The 22,356-nt window shown below is 38.9% G+C and overlaps 1 protein-coding gene and 1 long non-coding RNA gene across 3 annotated transcripts in view; one reads left to right on the plus strand and one right to left on the minus strand.

Moving 5' to 3' along the window:
• Nucleotides 1-16,365, minus strand: part of LOC135733057 (uncharacterized) — a 28,299-nt gene extending 11,934 nt beyond the window's left edge. The window contains exons 1-4 of one of the 2 annotated variants that reach the window (XR_010526878.2): nucleotides 16,259-16,365; nucleotides 12,810-12,878; nucleotides 11,603-11,692; nucleotides 10,591-10,700 (exon numbers count right to left, since the gene is read on the minus strand). This is a non-coding gene — a long non-coding RNA (uncharacterized lncRNA). Of the gene's footprint in view, nucleotides 1-6,817; nucleotides 10,701-11,602; nucleotides 11,693-12,809; nucleotides 12,879-16,258 lie in introns of those variants that run through there. The other variant, XR_010526877.1, reaches the window with a different exon arrangement.
• On the plus strand, nucleotides 4,044-6,718 carry olig1 (oligodendrocyte transcription factor 1). Its single transcript, XM_065251371.1, has 2 exons — nucleotides 4,044-5,577; nucleotides 5,711-6,718. The coding sequence occupies exon 2, from the start codon at nucleotides 5,712-5,714 to the stop codon at nucleotides 6,414-6,416; it is 705 nt and encodes a 234-aa protein (XP_065107443.1). The 5' UTR covers nucleotides 4,044-5,577; nucleotide 5,711; the 3' UTR covers nucleotides 6,417-6,718.
• Nucleotides 16,366-22,356: the final 5,991 nt, after the last annotated feature.

The raw sequence follows: 22,356 nt of genomic DNA on the forward strand, positions 1-22,356 counted from the left end.
ATGATTTTGTGATCTGTCTTTTTTCTCTGTTCAATCTTAAACATAAATGAATACAATCATGCACAGAGCAACATTGCTAATTGGTTACTGTTAGACAGGAGGTACAACGAGTAAGTAATTTGCCATCACTTTAATTTATACATCAAAAGTGAATCTTGAGCCACAACATCACTCTTGTGTTTATTTCTAAACCCATCCTCTTAAAGATGTGAACACTTTAAAAACCATGAAATGCAGTTTTACCTGACAAAAGCTTTACATTTGTTTTTACATAAAGTCTCTTGGCATAGCATTCGGAAATGCATATGTTCAACGTGACGTGTCAGAGTGAGTGCTCTTATTAGTGAAATGTGACACACACGGCAGCTGGCACTGAGTAGCTCATGACAGCTATAATCAGTGTGTCCTCAGCAGGACTGCTTCAGTGCATGTGTTTCAGGAGCGATCCCCAACACTGACTGGACGTCAATGACTGCGTATGACTTTGAGTCTGTTGTGTCAACTGTTCTTCGGGCAACTTGACAAAAGACCCATGGGGTGACTCTTCGCCTCGCCTCATCCATCTGAGAAGCCAACAGTTCGGTCCAGGCCAACCTTTCCCAGAGCATGCTGGGAGCCACAATGACCAGCCTTCAGCTCATTGGTTCCGCCCTATTAACAGCTTGTAATCTTCTCATATCCATGGCCGCTGGCCCAAAAGCAACACGTCAAACAGAGTATGCAGCGTTCTGAAGCTCCAGACAGCTCACCTCCCCCATGTCAACTTTTTTTTAACAGATACGCACCCTTCCTCCCAGAATTTTTGAAGCTATTTTGTGAAGAACGTGAACCGTTTGAGGCCCTTCCGTCTTGCCCTCCACACCTGCTTCTCTACAGGGGAGATAAAGAGTGAATAAAGTTGTGACATCTGTTAATTTCTCATTAGAACTTTTCTTTATGCAGGTTTTTTGGTGTGCGAGACAGCTCCGCAGTACGTGCAGTACGGACGCAAGCTGGCAAAGGGCTGGCCAGCCGGCGGTTGAAATATCACGCTCGGCATTTAGCAGACGTTTCTCGGCATCCATGGTCTGGTAATGAATATGGAAGCAGACCTTCTCTGTTTCATTGTTGCTGATTTTTGCATCAGCTTGCATTTTGACCTTCCGCATCATGAAAAAACAGTTAGCAGTGCAAGCTGTCAAAGTTTGCACAGGTTGAACAACTTCTCAATGCCCAATGCTTTTTTTTGTGCAATTAAGCAAACGTTTCTGTCAGAGAGGTGTGTCGATGTTTCTGCTGGTGCACACATTTGTTTATTTGTCTTTTGCCCTACAGCTTTGTGCTGGGCTGATACTTTTCTTGTTATCCATCACATGGACCCTTGCAATTTATTGTAGGATAGTACCAGTGGCAGCTCGTGACTGCTCTTCCAAAGGGGCGCAAATTCAAAATATGTGTTTGTTGCATCATGTGAACCATGTGCATCACATGTTTTGTCAAAATAAGCTGCACACGCATCAAAACCGTTTATGATTAAATAGATGCTCACTTTCACAAAAAAACAGTCATACCACGGGTATATTTGTAGCAATATCCAACAATACATTGTATGGGTCCAAATTATTTTTTGATCTGTTTTATCTCGGGCAAATATTGTTCAATCATATAACAAACCATATCAATAGAAAGCTATTTATCATTCAGCTTCAAAAGATTTAAAAACAAATGGACCCTTATGATTGGTTTTGTGGTTCAGGTTTACATATGAACTCTCTATGTGCAGCTACCCAGCTAACAGAGAGAAGTTCTAAGAACCTTCCATGAAAGTTCTGGGTTGTCTGAACGTTAGAGGAATCTTACATTCTACCATTCTCAAACGTTATGACAATGTCACGTTTTAATGTTCACACAATGTTTAAAACAATTGTTTTTTATGATGGAGAGAAAAATATCACTCAGGGGTGCATCTGGTACTCACAATCATAACTATGGGTGCTCCAGAAGGGAAACAATATTCCAAAAATGGTAAGTGGATCCTGATGAAAGACAAAAAAATCCACACCCAGACACCTACAAAGTTATGAAGGTAAAACAACATGATCTCACGAAATTCCGTGGGATAGTCACAGAATTTTTTGGTCATTTTTCCGTGGCATTCTCACAGATGGCCCTGCCACAGACTTTCTTTTCCGTGGCATTCTCACGGATTGGTTACTCAACTGCTTTTTCCTATTTTCAAACCATTGTCTCTTTGGTTTAGGGTTAGATTTGGTGTTTGCGTTAGCAAGTCACTTTAAGTATTGGTTTATACTATTTTTTCTGATGTATTCATTTATATTTTCTAAACTTTAAACAATTGTCGCCTGCTGTTGGGGTTAGATTTGGGTTTGGGTAGGGATGTCATTTTATGTAAATTTAACCATAAACCGAAGCGACAATGGTAAGAAAATAGGACAAAACAGTTGAGTAACCAATCCGTGACTATGCCACGGAAATTTGTTTTTATTTTAAGTGCTAAATAAAAAACCATCACAGAACTGCACTTTTAACTTTACATTACCATAACAAATGTGTTTTATACACAAAAAGTTAATGCAACCAGGGAAAACCTAGCAAGCAAAATGTCAAGGGTCAAGAGTCCTACTAAAACAAACACTGATCACCATAACGGTGAGTTAAAATGAAAAAACAAAACATCAATATCTAAACCTAATAAGTGAATTATGTTTTCCACAGCAATATGTTTTGAGAACATTCAGAAATAATGTTTTAAAACAGTTTAAAATAATAAAATTCTCTATCATTTACAGAACAAGCAGAAATGTAAATAAAGAAAACAGCTGTTTTAAACATTGTGTGAACATTAAAACATGACATTGTCATAACGTTAGAATGTAAGATTCCTCTAACCTTCAGACAACCCAAAAAACTTTTTTAAAACGTTTAAAAAACTGGACACTTTTTATGATGGAAGAACTTTCTTGAGAATGTTGGGAACTTTCAAGGAACGCTCTTAGAACCATTTTGTCTGGCAGTGTATCGAACAGACTGATCTCACGGCAAGTCATGTTATAGTCATGAAACACAGGTGTCCATGGCACAAAAATCAGCTTTTGTTTTGTGCCTTGAGCACGAATTTCTATAAATAGTGTTTCATGTCCATTGCACAACTTTCTTTTTCGTTTAATTTCATGTATTGTTTTTTCATAGTTTTTTCCTATTTCCTTACCATTGTCGCTTGGGGTTGGGGTTAGAATCACTTTTTGTTACATTTTTAGACATCCTAACCAAAACCCCAACTCCAGGTAAGAATAGTTTTAAAAGGGGAAGAAAAACATGTAGAAACCAATACATAAAAGTACATCCTAAGCCAAACCCCAAATCTAACCCCAAGCGACAAAAAAAAAAACAGTAAACAATACATAAAATGGCACGAAAAAGAAAGTCGTGCCACTGACATGAAAAACTATTTTTATAAATTCGTGCTGAATGACATGAAATAGACATTCACGCTCAAGACACAAAAAAATATCTAAATATTGTGCCATGGACACAAATAAATGTATCACATTTTCCGTGACTATAACACGAATTTCCATGAGATTATGTTGCTATCGAACTAACTACCATTAACTCTCCATAACATTTTATCTTTGCTTCAAGAACCGGCTTAAAAACATATCTATTTTATACCAATTCTGGCAATATGTGTGGCTAATGTGTGTTGTGTTCAAATGTTGAAATGTAAACAATTATGTTAGCTATGGAAAGCTGCTATGTATATATGAATACGAAGTAATACGATTTCTTCTTCTTCAGCATGTTTACAATGAATGGCAAATTATAATCATTCCACAGCAAATCTTGAGTGCAAAAGTTAATGTGAGAAGCAGAAAAACATTAAAATTGTAATTTGCTAAAAGTCTACTAAAAATTCTCCACAAGAAACTGTGGCAGCAACAGATTCATCCATCAGTATTTAACAAATACACAAAACATTAGTGAAATATAGACAGTAAAACATTTTCTGAATAACTTAATTATTGCACTAAACCGTTATGTGTGTGTTAGTATGTGTGCATTTGTCTGTCTGAAATGGGAAACCCAACGATGCCAAGCGAACACCACTCAGCCAGGCATTTTACTGGTAACTACAGGAAACAGGCTTGGTGTGAATGAGCTGATTGAATCCACAGGTGCAGCTCCAGAGACCCAGCCCAAGCTCGCCGGCTTGGCCCAGACGGAGCACACTCTGACCCCCACAAAGACGGCCCTCATCCCCCCCTGCCAGGCCCCACCGGTCCCTGACCCAGTCCAGCCTTGCCATGAAACCCACAGAGACGATGGGTGCTGGGGATACGGATGTGAGCCCCCCGGCACCACACCACCCCATTCAGCACCCACAAGCTGGAAGGAAGGACGCAGATAGCAGGAGGGGGGCGGTGTTGCGGGTGGACACCAGGTTCTTTCTTTCCCTCTCTTTTTCATCTCTCTCTGTCTCAGTGTCAGAGCAGGTGTCCTTTTCTGCCCACTCTTCTCACCCTTCCTCCTTTCTGTTGCCGTTTCTTTTCACATACACGTTCACAAATATACAGCTGACAAACATCCCTGCTCTAATCTATCACAGGCTGTCTTTTATAGGTCAACTAGAGACACACACACTTCCACACACCGCAGCACACTGGCAGGTTGTGTTCTGTTCTCCTGCAGGTGTCTGGCGTTGCAATTGCTCTTTAAATTTTCTTTCCTGTCTAAGCCTGCGAGTATGTGAGTGTGGATGCCATGATACTATTCACCATCACGACCACACTGGGTGCCACAACCTTTTTACCCTCCTTTCCTCCCCAACAGACAAATAGGAGATTCTGTCCTCCACCTCCCGCTTTCAACGTGAACAACAACATGCTTTCTGTTTGCTTCTCTTCCTTCCTCTGACATTTATAGGGACCTTAAATGATTGTGTCATGAATGGTTGGGGTAAAGAGATCATTACAAAGTATAGCATTGCTGTAAAGAATACAATAATTACATTCAAAGAATCACTATGTGCATGCTTGTTGGCTCACTTGTTTATGATTTAATTTGATTCTTCATCCATTAGCTGAATATTACACCTCCTTATATTTACCCTGCATTTAACGTTATCATTGCACTGAGTTGAACGCAATGAAGATATCTTCAAGCGAACAATCTCACAAGAACTTGGCTGTTCAATGGGATGGGGGATGTGATTACGGTCAAGTTTTTTAACCAACATTTGGATCATGTCCATCATTTGGAAATGATGATCAACTCATTAGCATGGAGGGCAGTCAAGGGGGCGTCAGGGAAAGAGAGAGAGAGAGTGAAAGAGTAACTCATTAGCTCATTACACCAGTGCTACTCTCATATTCTTATATGGTTAGGGAGTGTATGTTAGTTAGCCACAGTGTAAAGACATCTAAGAGGGACTTTGGACAGATTATATAATTGAGCATTTAATATTTAATTATTGCTGTTAGGAATATTAATACTCTTGCTAGATGAATATGAACTTCAAGAAGTAAGCTTTATTATTATTCAAGAAAGAGCTGGAGTTTGGAAATCAAGAGCTTGAAGGTAAAGTCTTAACATTCCAGCAAATGGACTTAAGCCTTAGGCTATGAATCACATTAGAGTTTCTGCAAAGTTCACTACTTCATTTAATCTTTTTCTCTCTGTCAACCTTACGTTTTCTTGTATCTCTTATCAGAATGCAGGCTGTACCTGGGTTTAGGTGCAGAGAACAGGGTGAGCACTCTTTACAGCAACTTATGCCAAGAATGGTACGGGTAACAGGAGCTGTAGGACCAGGCTCCAATGTTGCAGATCTCCAGGGGCCACTCAGAGCTACAAAACCCCCACGTGAACTGAGTGTGGAGGAGCAACAGGAGCTGAGGAGAAAGATCAACAGCCGAGAGAGGAAGAGAATGCAGGACCTTAACGTGGCCATGGATGCTTTACGAGAAGTGATGGTTCCTTATTCTCCCACCGGTGTAGGGGGGGCACTGCAACACCCTTACCTCCCTCCTGGAGCACCTCCGACTGGACGTCGCCTGTCCAAGATCTCCACGCTGGTGCTGGCCCGTAACTACATCCTGCTCCTAGGCTCCTCCTTGCAGGAGATGAGGCGTCTGCTGGGCGAGGTCAGCATGGGCGTCGGCGGGACTGTACCACGTCTACTGCTGGCAGGGGGGTGGCCATTTCTCACCGGGCCAGGACACTTTTTGCTCTCCCCTCCTGAACAGCAGCTGGGTGCAGCAAAGGGGCCTTTTCTGCCTCAGAACTCCTCGCCAGCCCAGGAAGAGTCCTCGGTGTGGGGGTCAAACAGCATATCGGAGAGCCCGGTGTGCCAGTGTGGGGTCTGCAGGACCCCAAGAGTGTTGCATATTAATCCTGCAGTACGTTTCCCAAAGTGAATTCAGATTGCCTTGGAGAAAGACATAAAAGTGTACCTGTAGCCCTGACAGATTTCTCTATCTGTGGAAGGTGAGGTGTCCGATTAATCTTTTTTTTTTATGCAAAATGTCACCATACAATATTTTGATGTAACTAATAACACAGCTGTTGAGCATTTTTCTCTAAATTACTTGGAGATAAGTCTTGTTTAAAATCCCAGACTGTCTACTACATTGAAGTTCTGTTTCATTATAGTTCTCCTTCAAATTCTCCATGATTATTTCTCTGTGTTTGCTAACAAATAAAAGTAGTAAAAATTAAACAGTTTGATTATGTTATTTAAAACTATTGGGAGAAAACACTTACACACTTACTGTTTTTTAAGTCTTGTTCTCTGATAGTAAAGTTGTGCATTTGTGTTTGCCTACATCCAAAAGGATTGAAATAATTAATAGTGCACCCTTTTTGGCAATACAAGGACGAAGCCTTTCTTTTACCCCACCACAGACCCCCATACAGCTTCCCAAACAAACCCCACATCAAAACCGGCACCCACAATAATTACTCCACCCTCTTTTTCCATCTTCACTGTCTCTTTAATTCACTCCCTCGTCCGCTGCTTGTCGAGGTAAATGCGTTTACATGGGCCGGTGTGGCGCCATTCATTGCTCTCTGTGAACAACATATTCAAACGCCCAGAAAATGTGTTTCCACCAAAAGAGTTCACTTACCGAAATTACGAACAACACCCTCTCCAGCAACCAAACTCTGACATGCAGGCTGGGTGGTTGAGTAAAAGAAGCAATTCTTTCAATCTCAGGGCAAAATGAACAGACCATGAAAGAGGGGGGAAAGCAATTCCAGCTTGTGGATAAGGGTGCGTGAATGAGAATGCAGATTATAATCATAAGAATAATGATAAAATACGAGGAGTAATCGGCCCTGAGGCAAAAGGGGATTAGTTCGGCCAGGCGCGTGAAAGAGGGCGAGAGGCTGAATGGAAGGAGTCTGTTGCCCATCGCCCGGGACAAAAGGAGAGGTAGATGCCATTAAGTGAGATTAGGGTTAATAGGCCTTGATTTTCTTACAAGGAGGTAAAAAAAAGAAAAAGAAGTACAGAGGAGGGGTGAGGTGGTACGGAGAAGTGGAAAAGATCAAAGTAAGACGTCCCGACTTAAAACCCTTCTCTTTGCGGGGACACACACACACTCGCGCTTTAACTTGCCACCTCTTACATTTACATATAGCTGCCTTATGTCCGCTGACAACTTGAGAAGATTACCTCACTAATTCTACCTCACTTCAATGCTTTCTTAAAGCCATCTTCTCCTGTCTTTCTATCCTGAGATGATAACTTTCCCCCTCTCTCTGTGATGATGATGGTGGACGTATTGTAAGAAGGATGTAGGGGTCTGCTCTCTCTTTGTGTTCAATCTTCAACTCATCAGTGCTGCTAAATCCAGCCACAACAAAATGAAACAAAAGAGGAGAGAGTAGAACGGGGTGTCATATTGCTCTCCACTAAATGCCAATGTGTCCTATACTTTTCTGGGATATGTAGCCAAACAAACTGACCTGTGAATTCTCAAATTCTCAAGTGAATCGATCTATTGGTTTTATTAACTATTAAAAATGGGAATTGTGTGTGAAACTATATGTCATGAGTGTGTAAGAATGTTTATGATGTGTGCGGGTGTGTGTGTGGGGGGGGGCTTAAACTGCAAAGGCCAATAAAACAATGCAAATGCACAAAATATTTTAGCATAGTAATGTAAAGAAATAGAAGCCAATACAAATTTCCCACCATAAACAAATGTGTGGGGTCTGTGAGGGCCAATTTAAAAAAGATATATTCATTTTGTCCTGTTTTTACATATACATAAAAATGTTATTCATGTTTGGTTCAGTTTTAAATAATTATAGTTTGCTTTATTTGATAACAATAGAAGTCTAGTTGTGTGTGTGTCAGGGAAAAGCTTAAGACCGATTGAGGGCCATCTATCCTGTGCTTTGGGTGAAAAGATGAGTGTGAGAAGATCTCCACTCCTCCTTTCAGAGCCTCTGCACACGTCCCAGGATTTATCTCTCTTCTCTCCGGCTTCTTTATTCCTGCAATTCGGCCAAAAAACACCAACCTCTTTGTGACTTATAAAAGGTTAGAGAGTCATCGATATATCACGCACACACACACAAAACACACCACATAGGAAACAACAGACAATATAAACATACCCGTAAATTAATACATTCACTACAATAAAGTTATGGTGCATGTTTTTAACATATTAAATTGTTAAATTAAACTATATTATTACTAGAGCAGCATGATACCAACATAACCAGGAGAGTAAAGCAACTGGAACATTTTAGCAACCTCCTAGCAAGCAACAACCACTCAGAAAACTTTAGCAACTACTGTACATACAGTTGCAACCATAGCAACCACTTAGCAACCTCATAGCAAAGCACTTATAACCTCTTCAAACACCTTAACTACTGCATAGCAACAACCTGACAACCACCACTTGAATGTTCTTCAGATGAAAATGTACAAATAGATTTTATATTTCAGAATAAGTCTCCACTCATGTGTGTAAAGCTTTTTAGTTTCAATTGATGACTTTTTACATCTCTTGAAAATTATCTTCAGGTTTTTAAAATTATTTTCTCTATCCCCCCTCTCTCATTTTCTCTCTCACTCATTTGTTCATCTCAACGTGGGGAGTCTTGACGATAGGAAATGCTGAGCCATAAATTGGAACATCTGAATGAAAGAAAGTCAGAGGGAGGGGTGGAACAGAGGACCCCTCTCTTCTTCCCACCCCTCTTATTTATCTCCCCATGCATTAAACCTCATGTGTCCCCACATCCATCCATCCCTCTCTCTCCACCCCAAATTCCTGCCTACTGTTCTCCAGCCCAGTTCAGCCCAGTACACACACTTTACTGGGCCGGTAATGACCTGTGCCATTAACCCCCTGAGCCTCTCACACCCTCTCTCTGTCACACAGACACAGTTTTATTGGCTTCCATAACAGTTGTCTCATTGCCCTAATGCCCCTGAAGATTGTGAGTGCTTCAGGGTGGCGTGGCATGGGAACAAACCAAAACCCAGCAGTTAAACACACTTACATAGACATTAGAAATGAAAGTTGTCAATGGTCTAAAATCTTAACCTTTCCAGCCAGCCCATTTTATTCTCTTAATGTTTTCCTATTGATTGCAGTTTCTCCTGCTTAAAAAAGAATTTGCAAACAGACTTATTTATGAATTGCATTGGACTAGAAAATAAAATATTAAATTAAGTGATGCAAACAAATAATTTTAGACTACAAAACTGGGATGGTACCCTTTAAACGGTCCTAACATGTACCATTTAGATACAGATATGTACCTTTGAGGTACTAATATGCACCCATTGGGTACAAAGCTGTACTTTTTAAAAGGTTACACCCCAGTGATAATTTGTGTACCAGTGTAGGTAAACTTATAAAGCCAGTTTCCCTCAAGTTCACACGGTGTACGGTAGTTTTATCATTTAAAACTTTTCCTTTTTGATAAATGTATTGAAAAATTTGCTACTTCATTTTGAGTCACTTCATTTTGAAATGTTGTTATCGAATGAGTGAAATAAAGTTAACCTAAAACTGACTTGTTTAAATATTTTTTTCTCAGAGAAATTGTATTTTGTGTCTGAATGTCATTAGTAGGCATGTTTCAGTTTTCATAAGGTCTGTAAAGAGCAATATAAACACACACTCACTCTTACTCTTTGGCCAGAGAGAGTTCACTCCAGTCTGAAGAGAAGAGCAAATACACATATACTTACAATCACTCACATGCACACACACACACAGAGAGAGACGCACTGTTACGGCCGAGTGTCCCTGTCGGCTTGGCAATGACCCAGTGGCTCTTAGTTTGACCTGTGCCCCAGCGCTGCCCTGGGGTCCAGAATGCCAGTTAACACATCACAGAGCTTTTCTATTCTCCCCTGTCTCTTTTTTCTTGTATGCTCTTCTTTATCTTCGACATGTTCCTGCCCTTCTTGCCCCGCAGAGGCGGCCGCGCAGCTGACAGGCAACAGGCTTTTCTCTTTCTCTCGCTTTCCCTCTCTTCTATGTTCCTTCTAGTTCTTTTTCCTCCTCTTTTCTGCTTAATTGAGTTGTTTGGCAGACGGGCTTGTCAACTCACCGCCACAGCGTGGGGAGTCGGTGTGTGTGTGTATAGACACACACAGTGAGTGTGAGATGGTCTTTGTGCTCTGCTAGACGGGTTAGTTTTTCACTGTTAGTGCTGCTTGACTAGATATTCCACAGAGTGAAAAGAGAGAGAGAGAGAGAGAGAGAGAGGGAGAGAGGGAGAGAGAACGAGGGACATAAATAATTTAATGCTTTTATGTCTGCAAGTGAAACAATCCCAAAAACAAACAGTTACAGAACATTCCAGCAGTATTTATATTCAAGACTTTTTTACTCTTATGATTTAGGTCCAGTTAGTGATTTTCGGATTTACCAAAGTTATTACTAAAGCTTTTCCAAATCTTTTAAATTGTTTACAATTTTTGTTTTATTATTTTACTCAAGGCACGAAAAAAGCTGAATTTCGTGCCATGGAAACGTATAAATTGATCAAATTTTGCGTGACTATAACACGACTATGAGATCAGTCTGGTATTGACATAACTAACATTACCAAGAATTAAAAAAAATGCTGAAAAACTATATTGTTTATTTATGTTAGTTACTGCATTTACCAATGTTTACTAATACAACCTTATTGTATAATGTTACCAATATTCTTTTCTCTTTTAAAATTACAGTTTAATTTGAATGCATGGGAAACAGGAATTGTTTCAATAAGGTCAAATACATGAATTAATTTCTAATAAAAAACACTTTTCACTAGAGAACTCAAGACTGAAATTATGGTTATAAAATGACCTTGCGTAACTGTGCCAACAAACACAAAATAAACTGATTATGTTTTTATCATTTGTGATGTGTAAAAAATATGTAAATACATTTATTTAATCAATTATTATAAAATAAAATTAACCAATTAATATTGAAAAAGCACTCCATACATTAATATGAGAAGAAAATCCATAGCTGACTGGTCATTTTAAAAGAGAGAATGGAAACAATGCAAAGCAGATAAAAGGGCACTCGGCCCTGACAGCCGAGCAAACACCATAAATATCTACCTCATTTAAGCCGAAAGTCCTTGCAGATGCTTCTATGTGCAGTATACTTCACCATGAGAGGCTCCCAGGACAAAACTAAAGCTTATCATCCTGTCAAACACATGTGCAGAGAAACGTAAACTTAAAAAAAGGAGTTCATGCTCATTTGCTGTTTGTATTTTACTGTAAATAAATTAATCTTTTAGTTTTTAATCTTTAAATTTAGTTGTTTTTTAATAAATTAAATATTGTGAACTCTTTATAATAAGCTTTTATGCATTAAGGTTATTTAATCGTTTAACAATAAACATTATTTTTTACATTTATTTATCTTTATTAATGCCCATTTATAAATACTATAGTTTATTGTTAGTAATGCATTTACTAACATACAACTTTGAAGGTTAAAAATGTAAATGTAAATTGAAAATGATATTTTTCATAATGTAAAAATTTGATTAGAAAAATAATATTATGTGTTAGTTCATGTTACTGAAACTAACTAAAGCCATAACCAGTGTTTACATACAGCCTTATAAAAAGTTACAGAATATTATTTTACTGGGAAATTATATTACAAAATAATCACCAAAAGTATTTATTAGTTAGTTCATATATGTCAAGTTTACAAGGTCTTCAAGCAAAGCAACGCAGATGCATCTTTTTATTATAGACATGTTCTATTAAGTTAAATATCCATAAAATAACCACATGTCTTCATTTTTATGTATAACATATCTGTACATCTATTAAGTTTATATTGTTTTATAATTAAATACTTTTATCAAACACAGTAAAGTACAGTCAATTAATACATGTATGTGTTGTGCTTTAAATTGTGGTTCATCAAAAACTGTATTTTGTGAACTTGAAACATCTTTTTAAATATACATGTAGAAATTCATGAGGCTTTTGGGTATGAGCCAAAGAAATCCTAGATAGTCCTTTCGTATGCGTGCTTGACCGTGCAAAGCATGTGCATTTCGCACAATGTGAGTGATGCTGTCATGCCCTCTTTTTCCTCCCCTGTGCACACTGCCGCTGATCACAGACAGAGAAGGGCAAACTGTGTGTGTGTATGTGTGTACGTGTGTGTGTACGTGTTTGTGTCATTTATAGACAAGGTCTGGACTTGAGCCACCTTACCACCCCAACCAAACATACACACCTCTCCTCATTTGGGGCACATTGACATCCATGCTAAACCTCATCACACGCACACACTCACCCTCTGGAACTGTACTGACAGCAGAGCTCAGCCAGACGGCAGACAGACGTTGTGCTGACCAGCGCAAACCTGCAGACACATCCACACAAGGGCAGTGGAGGAAAGGAAAGAGAGACGAGGAAAGAGAGAAGAAGGGTCAGATCCTCATCCTGCTTGCTGGAATGCCAAAACCAGCAGGCAGGATCAAAGCGAAACACTCTGCAGGGTTTGTAAATGCACTGAAAAGAACAGTTCTGTTCAAAACGTATTACTTAAACTGTGGTTTACCAACATTTCTCATATTCATTAAAAAAGAAAGGTAAATTAGATTTTACCCTAATATCTTGAAACTTTTTTTAATATGAAATTTTTGGTATATGTTCATTTCTGATACATATCTTTCATGTAAGAAACTAATTCTAAATATTCATAAACTGCACTTTCAAAGCTTATTAAATATTAAGTGAGAAATCACTATATATACAAAAACAACATATAATACAAAAGTGCAACTTTATTGTCAATTGTCCAAGCTTAAAAAATATCAATTTTAGATGATGTTATTATTTTGCACATATCTCATATGCTGTTATAAAGTCATTTTATTCAGTCTGTGTACTAATGTCCTTATGCTTATGGAGGGTAGTGAGAGAAGTGTGTGGTGTACAAAAAGCATTCTGTTCTGGTAAGGGCATGGGCACACACACACACACACACACACACACACACACTCATACACACAGGTCACTAGTGGTCTTGACTGGTCAGGTCCGCAGGTGCTGTTTGGCTTGACTGGAGCTTCGTTTGCATATATTTGCATACTGTCAGACAGCCTCAGAGAGTTGGAGTTAACCCAAAACCAGAGAGAGAAAGAGAGAGAGATGCACCACCACACTCTAAAAAATAAAGGTGCTTGAAAGGTTCACAGCAAGAACCTTTCTTGGATCCTTAAAGAACTGTTTAGTCAAAGGACCATTTCTTTTATACGTTTTTTTATAATCTAAAGACCCTTATTTCACCTTAAAGAAACTTTTTTGAAACAAAAAGGTTCTTTCTTAGATGTTAAGGGTGCTTTAAAGAACAATTTAGACAGAACATGTTCTTCTAAGGTCCATGATGCACCTTTATTTTTAAGAGTGCAAATGAGAAAGAGAGTTATCTAAAATCATTTTGTGTAGCTGGTGTACTACCTCTTTTTATATTTGCTCATACCTATGGCTTTCACTTGAAACATTGATAAGTACTATGGAAAATAATTTGAATGTTAAGAAATGTGATCTGCAATCCAACCAAAAAAATCAACCTATTATGGTCTTCTTATTACTGTATCTGTTACACTGTCAGAAAAAAAATTGCCCAAAAATGTTCCCTACATAGCTTTCACTAGGGTGGTACCCCTTAAAAAAGTAGACCTTTAAACCCAAAAAGTTCAGATTACTACCTAGATAATGGTACCAAATGGTGCATAAACCTGATCATTTCAACTGTGTAAATTTATCTGGTTACTGTCACATAGTTGCATTTATATCAGAAAGGGAAAAAGGCAAGAAGTGAGAATTAAAACACAGCCAAGAGGTTATGGGCATCATTAGTACCAAAAAGTCTGCACACTTCGAATCCATTACAAATAAACGTTAAAGAAACATGTTTGAAAACAGTGGTTTAGTGATAGGGACGAGACCGTCTATGCCGAGTCCGAGTCAAGACCGAGTCTTTGAAGGGTCGAGACCGAGTCGAGTCCGTTTGTTTTCAAATACAGTCGAGTCAGAGTCAAGACCGAGTCTTTGAAGAAGCAAGTCTGAGTCGAGACCGAGACCATAAAACTTGTCAGTTTTTATATTCATGATTTAATATCACCCCAGTTATATTAAATATATATTCATATATTCATATATTATTATATTCATGATTTAATATCATTTCACCCGTAGAAACATTAATCTTTATTGAAAGTGTGTCATATTTGCAGTCAAAATGTAACATACATTTAGAATTTGGTGCCTATTTGACCGAGAAAATGGTTGTCTGTAGTCTCACTCCCTCAACAAAGATATTGGACTTCCTTCTTTCAATGATGCAAAATGATGATTTTTACATCATTGAAAGAAGGAAGTGCAACACTGAAATCTGTGTTTCTCCTGTCTCAGTGGCAACTGAGGAAATGATGCACGACCATTCAAAAACATGACTGGGGTTCTAACTATACAAAGCTTTATGCAAATGGGGGAAGTGTCCCTTTAATAGTCAACAGTTAGGCCTACACACTAAGCTAGATTGGGAATTGTTTAGAGGAGCAGTCTTAATGTCTTAATATGGACTATGCTTTTGTTATCATTAAAAAATCCCTACCACTATTTTTCTAGAGATAAATAAACGGCTCTGATGGCAGAATCTGTGCATTGCACCATAGGATGTCATTTGCAAATAATGCGCATCACCAGACTCGAGTATACTATGTTTGGAAATTTTATTTAGTGATACAAATGGCACAAAAATTGTGTGCCACACACTGAACACACTTCAAATTAATGATCCTGTTTGTAAAACCTGTAAAAAAAAAAGTAATTTTTTAATGATTTACTATACAAAAATCATTCCACATGATGTAAAGAACAATCTGTGAAAATATAACCTTGATATATTTAATGTTTGTTGTTACTATTGTGTTATTGTATGTTTCTGGTTTTATGTATAATGCTTTGGCAATATTGTAAGTGACACAATCATGCTAATAAAGTTCCTTTAAATTAAAAAATTATATTTAATATCGAGTGAGTGTGGTCATTTCAAAGATTGAAATTAAAGTAAAATGAATGAGTAACATTGAACTTTAATGCTCCTTATCTCATAATTCAGTTATGAGACTTTAGCCTGGATTTCACAGAAAGGGTCTGTCTTAAATAAACCTCTCTCTCTCTCTCTCTCTCTCTCTCTCTCAGTCTCTCTCTCTCTCTCTCAGTCTCTCTCTCTCTCTCTCTCTCTCTCTCAGTCTCTCTCTCTCTCTCTCAGTCTCTCTCTCAGTTTGTCCTCTCCTGCTGAGGGACACTGATGCTTGTTTACTCCTCTGGTGTCTCTGGACAGGGAAGCTTGTAGCACAGCATGGGTCTCACACAGGTGCGAAACACACACAAACACTAAATATTACAAAGTGAGCGAGGCAGTGTTTCTGCACAATGATAGGTTTGAATTGAAAACATTTTAAATAATGTAGCAGGTTCTGTCAATATCTTTAAAATTACTGTTGCATGCTACAAATCAAATTTCTATAATAATTTTTTTTTTTTAGTTTTTAATAACATTTTACAGTTAAAGACCGTAAGAGTAGAAAACTAATAATCGATTAGAGGCATTGCAGTCACAAATCATAACACCACTAAAAAATAAATCATCACTTTATGCACTGACTTTCTGGATTTCAAAGTCTTTCAGGAGCTTGAATATAGGAATATATCTTATCATTGCACACTTACTGGCAGTGAGGATGTGTCTTTTTGTCCCCTGGAGACAAAAAGGTACTGAAGTCTTCAGTTAAAGTTATTGCATATCTAGCAGAAGCAAATAAAATTTTCTGATTCTTATACATCTCTTCACCTGATACTAATTGATCTTTAGAATTCCTATTGAAATGAAAGCATCTTATCGAAATCAAACTGGAGAACTTGAGTGCTAATGGATGGAGACTTAGATGGAAGGGTAGATATGAAAGTGTTACAGATTGACAATCGCTCTCTTTCTTTTGATACAAAGACTGGTCTGTTCCACAGCATTGCCGAATAGCCTGACCATCTGTCAACAAACCCCCACAGTACAAACATTGTGTTTATAGTGCGAACTGACCCGCACACACGCCGGCACACGCACACCTGACCGTCCCAAAGCATTACATCTCAGATTGTGTTCCTGCCAAGAGTTTATCACAATGGAACGCATCTCTTCCCTGTGCAATGATATCATAGAGAACCCGCTGCGCTCTTTTCTCATTCTACCTCTCTCTCCCTCTCTCTCTCGCTCTGTCTCTCTCTCACTCTGACACAAACCCTCTTTTTCAATGTGTGCGTCTTAAGCCGGCACAATAAGATCTGGTCCCCATACAGCGGGCATGACAGTAGAGTATTGAAACGCTATTGGAGAAGAGAGACGCCACTGTGTGACCGAAGACAGAGAAGAGACAGCATGAGAGAGAAGAAGAGAGAGTGTGTTTGTCAGTCCTTACAGCTTATGGAGCCATCTTTTACTAAGATGCTCATTATTGGCGTGTTTGTGTGTGAAAGAACCTGCTGGAAAAGACACACACACATACACACAGCTGTGAACAGGGTGTAAAAGAACAGAAACCCCCAGACTACACCAGCCATCACCTAGGCAACACGGTACCACCTGCATCTTTCTTTCTTATACACTTTATTTTATTTACTGATGATTACACAATACCATTAGGATGCTCATGAATGAATATGCAGCTTGGTTTATTATAACTAAAGAAGCTTTATAGTTTGTTGCACTGTGTGGCTCAGTTGCATCTGGGATGAACTACACAGTGTCTGAATTGCAATATGGAGGATAGGGCCAAACTGATCTCATACAAACTGATCTCATATAAAGTCAAATGCATAAATGTAAATACTATTTGTGGAATGTAGATTAGCTATAGTCCTGTAAAGCCCTTAGACTCTTGACATGCAACTTAAGAGTCAACTTTACAAAAGACAGTACATTAAAAAACATTAAAGGGATACTTCACCGATTTAGCATTCAGCTTTGTATCTGTAGAAACCCGGCAGTATTACCGAATGACCATGTTTCCCTCCCTCATTTCCCCCTGAGAGGAGAGATATCTGCATTTTGGTTCTGCAAAAAAGTCCTCCAATGATGTAATATGACGATTTTTGCATCATCGGAGGACTTTTTTGCAGAACCAAAATGCAGATATCTCTCCTCTCAGGGGGAAATGATGGAGGGAAACATGGTCATTCAGTAATACTGCCGGGTTTCTACAGATACAAAGCTGAATGCTAAATCGGTGAAGTATCCCTTTAACATTTACCTAATGTTTTACTTTGAATGGCATAAAGTTGATGTCAAATCTCAAAAAAAGTTTGAACAGGGTCAAAATTACACACAGAAAGGTTAACATGCATTAAAAAATTGCCAAATTGCAATATTTTGAAACTCAAGTCCAGATACATGTGCATCCAAGAAGCAGCAACAATAACAAGGTGAGATAGTGAATGCACCAGGGTTAATTTCCCCGGTGACTCTATCTCTCTCTTTCTCTGATACACACACACACAGTGTGGCAGGGGAAAGATGATCTGCAGAATTAAATGTTGTCAGGTGTGTTTTGTGCTTTAACTTTCATTCTGGGTATTTATCGGCACTAATGAACAACTCAGTGCAAGAGGGCTAATTGTGTGTGTATATGTGTGGGTGGGGGGTATTGGTTAATTTAGTAGAAGAACATTGGAGACTAAGAGACTGTGACATTTATAGGCAATTAAGGTTACAGAAAGAGGGATGAGAAACATGGTGTAGGAAAAGTAGGGGTGTAAGGTGAGCAATATTTGTGTGTAGTTGCACAACGTGCCATGATCTAAGTTAGGTTAGACATGCAGGCCTATTCCCCAAAGCTTTTTTGATTAGGATTCAGGCAGGAGTGTTCCTGTAGCTCAGTTGGTAGAGCATTGCATTAACAATGCAAAGGTCATTGGTTCGATCCTCGGAAACATATAGATTGAATGCATTGCACCTTGCTTTGGATTAAAGTGTCTGCCAGATGCATAAATGTAAATAACTATTTGTGGAATGGAGATTAGCTATAGTCCTGTAAAAGCCCTTACACTGTTTAAAGAGGTGATGAAGGTGATTGCACTGGGTCAAAGACATGTGGATGGACAACCCCTTTGACTGCATTTATTTAGACTGTGAAAGAATTTGACTGGCCTGGATGAAATCCAGACCTGAACTGTTCCAAATGTTCCAAATACCGGCATGTTCCAGCGTCTAGTGAAAACCTTTGTGAGACGTCTAGAAGCTGCCAGTTGATTTAAATGAAATGTTACAAAACCTGTATCATTAAACTGAATGTGCTATTATTCAGGTACCTAAACATGTTACAGTTTAATAAACTTTACTAACCCGCTCAGCAAGATTGTCTTCAGACATCTGCTTTTTGAGGACAGCAGTTGACCTTAAAGTAAAAACATAAAACTCAGATGGCAACTCAAAAACAGCCTGGCAGACAACTAAACACACACACACGCCCCCAATTGAGTCATTTAGTGCCTGATGCCCAAGCATTACACAATCCAGCACGGCTGATAGTCATGCTTGTTTCCATCGGCAACAGCTGCTGGGAGGCGATGATGTCGTGCCGCACAATACGGCATGTGAGCACTGACAAAGGCGGCACTGTGTTGGCGCAATGCCGTCACGGCCCGCTTAGTAGTTCGGCTGCCATCAACGTTTGCTTGTTTTTGTTGTTATTGTTGCTGCGGTTGTTTAGAGGCCTGTTTTGGAGACTGGGAAGAACACAAGGGTCTTAACCCCCTGGTCTCACAAATAGCCACAAAGAAGGGCGCATTCAGCGGCCGCAAACACACAACAATGCACCACACGAGGGGGGAAGTAGGTCATGGGAAGAAGCCCTGGATCTGGACGGAGATGCATTGTGGGTAGACGAGGTCATATGGCGTGGTGTGTTTTGGAATATCATGTATATTTGAGGCTTAGCGGCTGGTGAGTAAATATTCCCTTGATGTTCACCCTGACGACCTCTTAAATCCAGTGGGTTCTCGCTGGAGATTTGATTGTGTTCTCATTAGTAGGCATTTTCACTGTCTTTGTTAATTGTGTCCTGGTCTCTCCACACCTGGATCCACCTATGCATCCCTCCTGTCCATTCTCAAATTCATTTCTTTTACTTCATCTAGTATTGTGCAAAAGTATTAAGCCATCACAAGCTTTGTTGTTTTAGCAAACTTTAAATTACCATTAAAGTAAGAAAATTCAGTGTTTAGTGTGATCTCCCTTGTGACTAAAGCACATTAATTTCGTTTTAAGAGAGCATGCAGGTTTCTGCTATTACTTAACTGTAAGAGGAGCTTGCACTAAATACTTGACGCTTTAGCTTATCATTTTATTAATTTTTTTATTACTGCATACAAATTTCTGAATTTTCTGGTTGTATTGGTTGAAATTATTTTTAATGATTATTATAGCATTGCAAAAACAGCAAATCTGACATGATGGTAAGACTTTTGTATTTCCCAATTCTACTTTCAATGCCATTATTGCCTTTTACTTCCTAATGGCACATTTTTGACTTTGTTGTCCTGGCCACACCTTTTCTCTGGTTAATTGTGCTCATAAGGATTTGTTCCCTGTCACAACTGGAGAACAGACCGTACACAGACAGCATACAGCCTGCTATCATTGGCCCCTGAAGGCCCTCAAGACGGCCTTTCTGTCCCTAGGGCCACACCCACACAAATACAAGTGCACACAAACATACAAGTGCATTTCTGATTTATTTAACCGTTCATATACTCTTCCTTTCTAATCTCAATATGTGTACATTACTAATACACCTATTTCTTCCAAATGAAGTGTTCAGTAAATTATTTCTCTATTTTTACGTATACAGACATGAATGTACACAAGAAGTCACCAGGGGCCAATGAAAAACTATGCATTGATATTGTAGCTAACAGGCAGTTTTGGGAATAGCTGGTCCCAAGATCGGCGGGTGGGGGAGGTAAGATAGAGTAACGAAGTCTGACTGGGAATTCTCATAATATGTGGCATTGGGACATGGGGACCAATGTATTGTAACCTGATTGAGAAAACACTTCATTATGTGTCTATGTGCGAAGAGAAGAGGTCATTAATGTTGCACTGTAGACAACAACAACAACTGCAATAGTGTTTCTGCTGTAATAGGAGAGGAATGCCATAAAATGGTGACCTTTAAAAAAAAGTATTCGAACTTTGCACGAAACATACAGCAAGCAAACTTCAAGGTGTTTAGCTATTGAATAATATTACATATTTAGGGGTTTTGACAAATAATAGTATAAACAACATGTATAAACAACAATTATACATCCTGGTACACATGCATATTAAGGTAGTATTTGGTTCCACTTGGTTTTTTCGTAATTTTATTGGAAAAACTTAAAAATGCAACAGTACAAACCCGTTAATTGATTAACTCTAAAAAAAACTTGACTTACAGTTTACAGTTAGAAACTGTATTAGTTTTAACAAAACATGACGATAAAATAATGTAAAATGTTCCGTTTTTAAAAGTAAAAAATGTGTAAATTATCATATATTTTAACAATATTCAATGAGAATAAACATACTTTACAATAAAATGTTGTTAAAATTATGGTTTATTACTGCTTTTTTCCAAATGCAAAATATCAGGTACCATTTACAGTTTTCACTGTAAATGTTAACTGATATTTTGCATTTGGAAAAAAGCAGTTTCTCTGAACCTCATGGGTAAGGGGACTTTGGCACATTTGGCACAGGATGGTACAGTCGGTGTGCTGCTGAAACGCATATGTTAGAGTTGAGGGTGACTCTGTGTGTGTGTGTATATATATATCAGGGAATGTGGTTATCTCAATAAGATGTGTGTGTGTATGTGAGTGCTGTGTATCGGGCATGTGGTTTCCTCAGTGAGGGGTCTTGCGAGTCCTTCAGTCGGACAGCTGGAGGGCCAATCTGTCCTCTCGCTCGCCCAGTGATGGCAGGGCAGATAAGCGGCCACCACGGACCCGACCGTTACCCCTCTGCCCCAACACACGCGCACACACCCACACCGGCAGCCCAGGAGCAGCCCGCAGCCGGGGGCTGACAGCTCGACACAGCCGCCTCAGCATGGGGTCAGCAAAGGGAGGGGAGGAGAGACCTGAGGGAGGGGCCGAAGGTCTGGAGGTGGCCGTTATTGCAGCCAAAGCCAGGCTCACTGCCAAAAGCGAGAGAGACAGAGAAAAAGTGTGTCCAGATATACCAGCCAAGTGTTTAAAAGCCACTAAATGGCTGTCTAATGTGTCTGTCACTTTCCTGTTGTGCCTCTACAGTCCATTTCTGGAAAGGCTGTCTTTGAAAGTCTTAAAAATAGGAAAGATTATTCCATCCCCTGCCTTTATGAACTCTTTATGAAATTTTTTTTTTACATTACAGCCATTACTCTCATTCATGTATTAGGTTTGGAAAGTAACCAGGACAAATTCCTCTAAAAAATGCTACAGACTTTTAAAAGGTGAGGGCCTTCTCAACAAACTTTTCGTTACAATTCAAACACCAATTAATTACCACCAATGTCTTTCTTTAGTGATATTTTGATATCTTCAATGTTCCTGTTCAGTGAAAACTGATTTAAATAAAAATAATTAGAAACCCCCTATTTGTCCTTTGCCAGTAAGTTAGACATAGTAAGTTGAGGTTGTAAAATTATAATTTAAATATGGGGACCTATTTTAAGGTCATACCTATGGAGAAACTAATTGGGTTGACACATTTACCCATACTCCTTTGCTCCGCAGGCTGCAGGTACAAC

Source organism: Paramisgurnus dabryanus, chromosome 15 (assembly GCF_030506205.2).
Source record: "Paramisgurnus dabryanus chromosome 15, PD_genome_1.1, whole genome shotgun sequence".
In the NCBI taxonomy this organism is placed as follows: Eukaryota; Metazoa; Chordata; class Actinopteri; order Cypriniformes; family Cobitidae; genus Paramisgurnus; species Paramisgurnus dabryanus.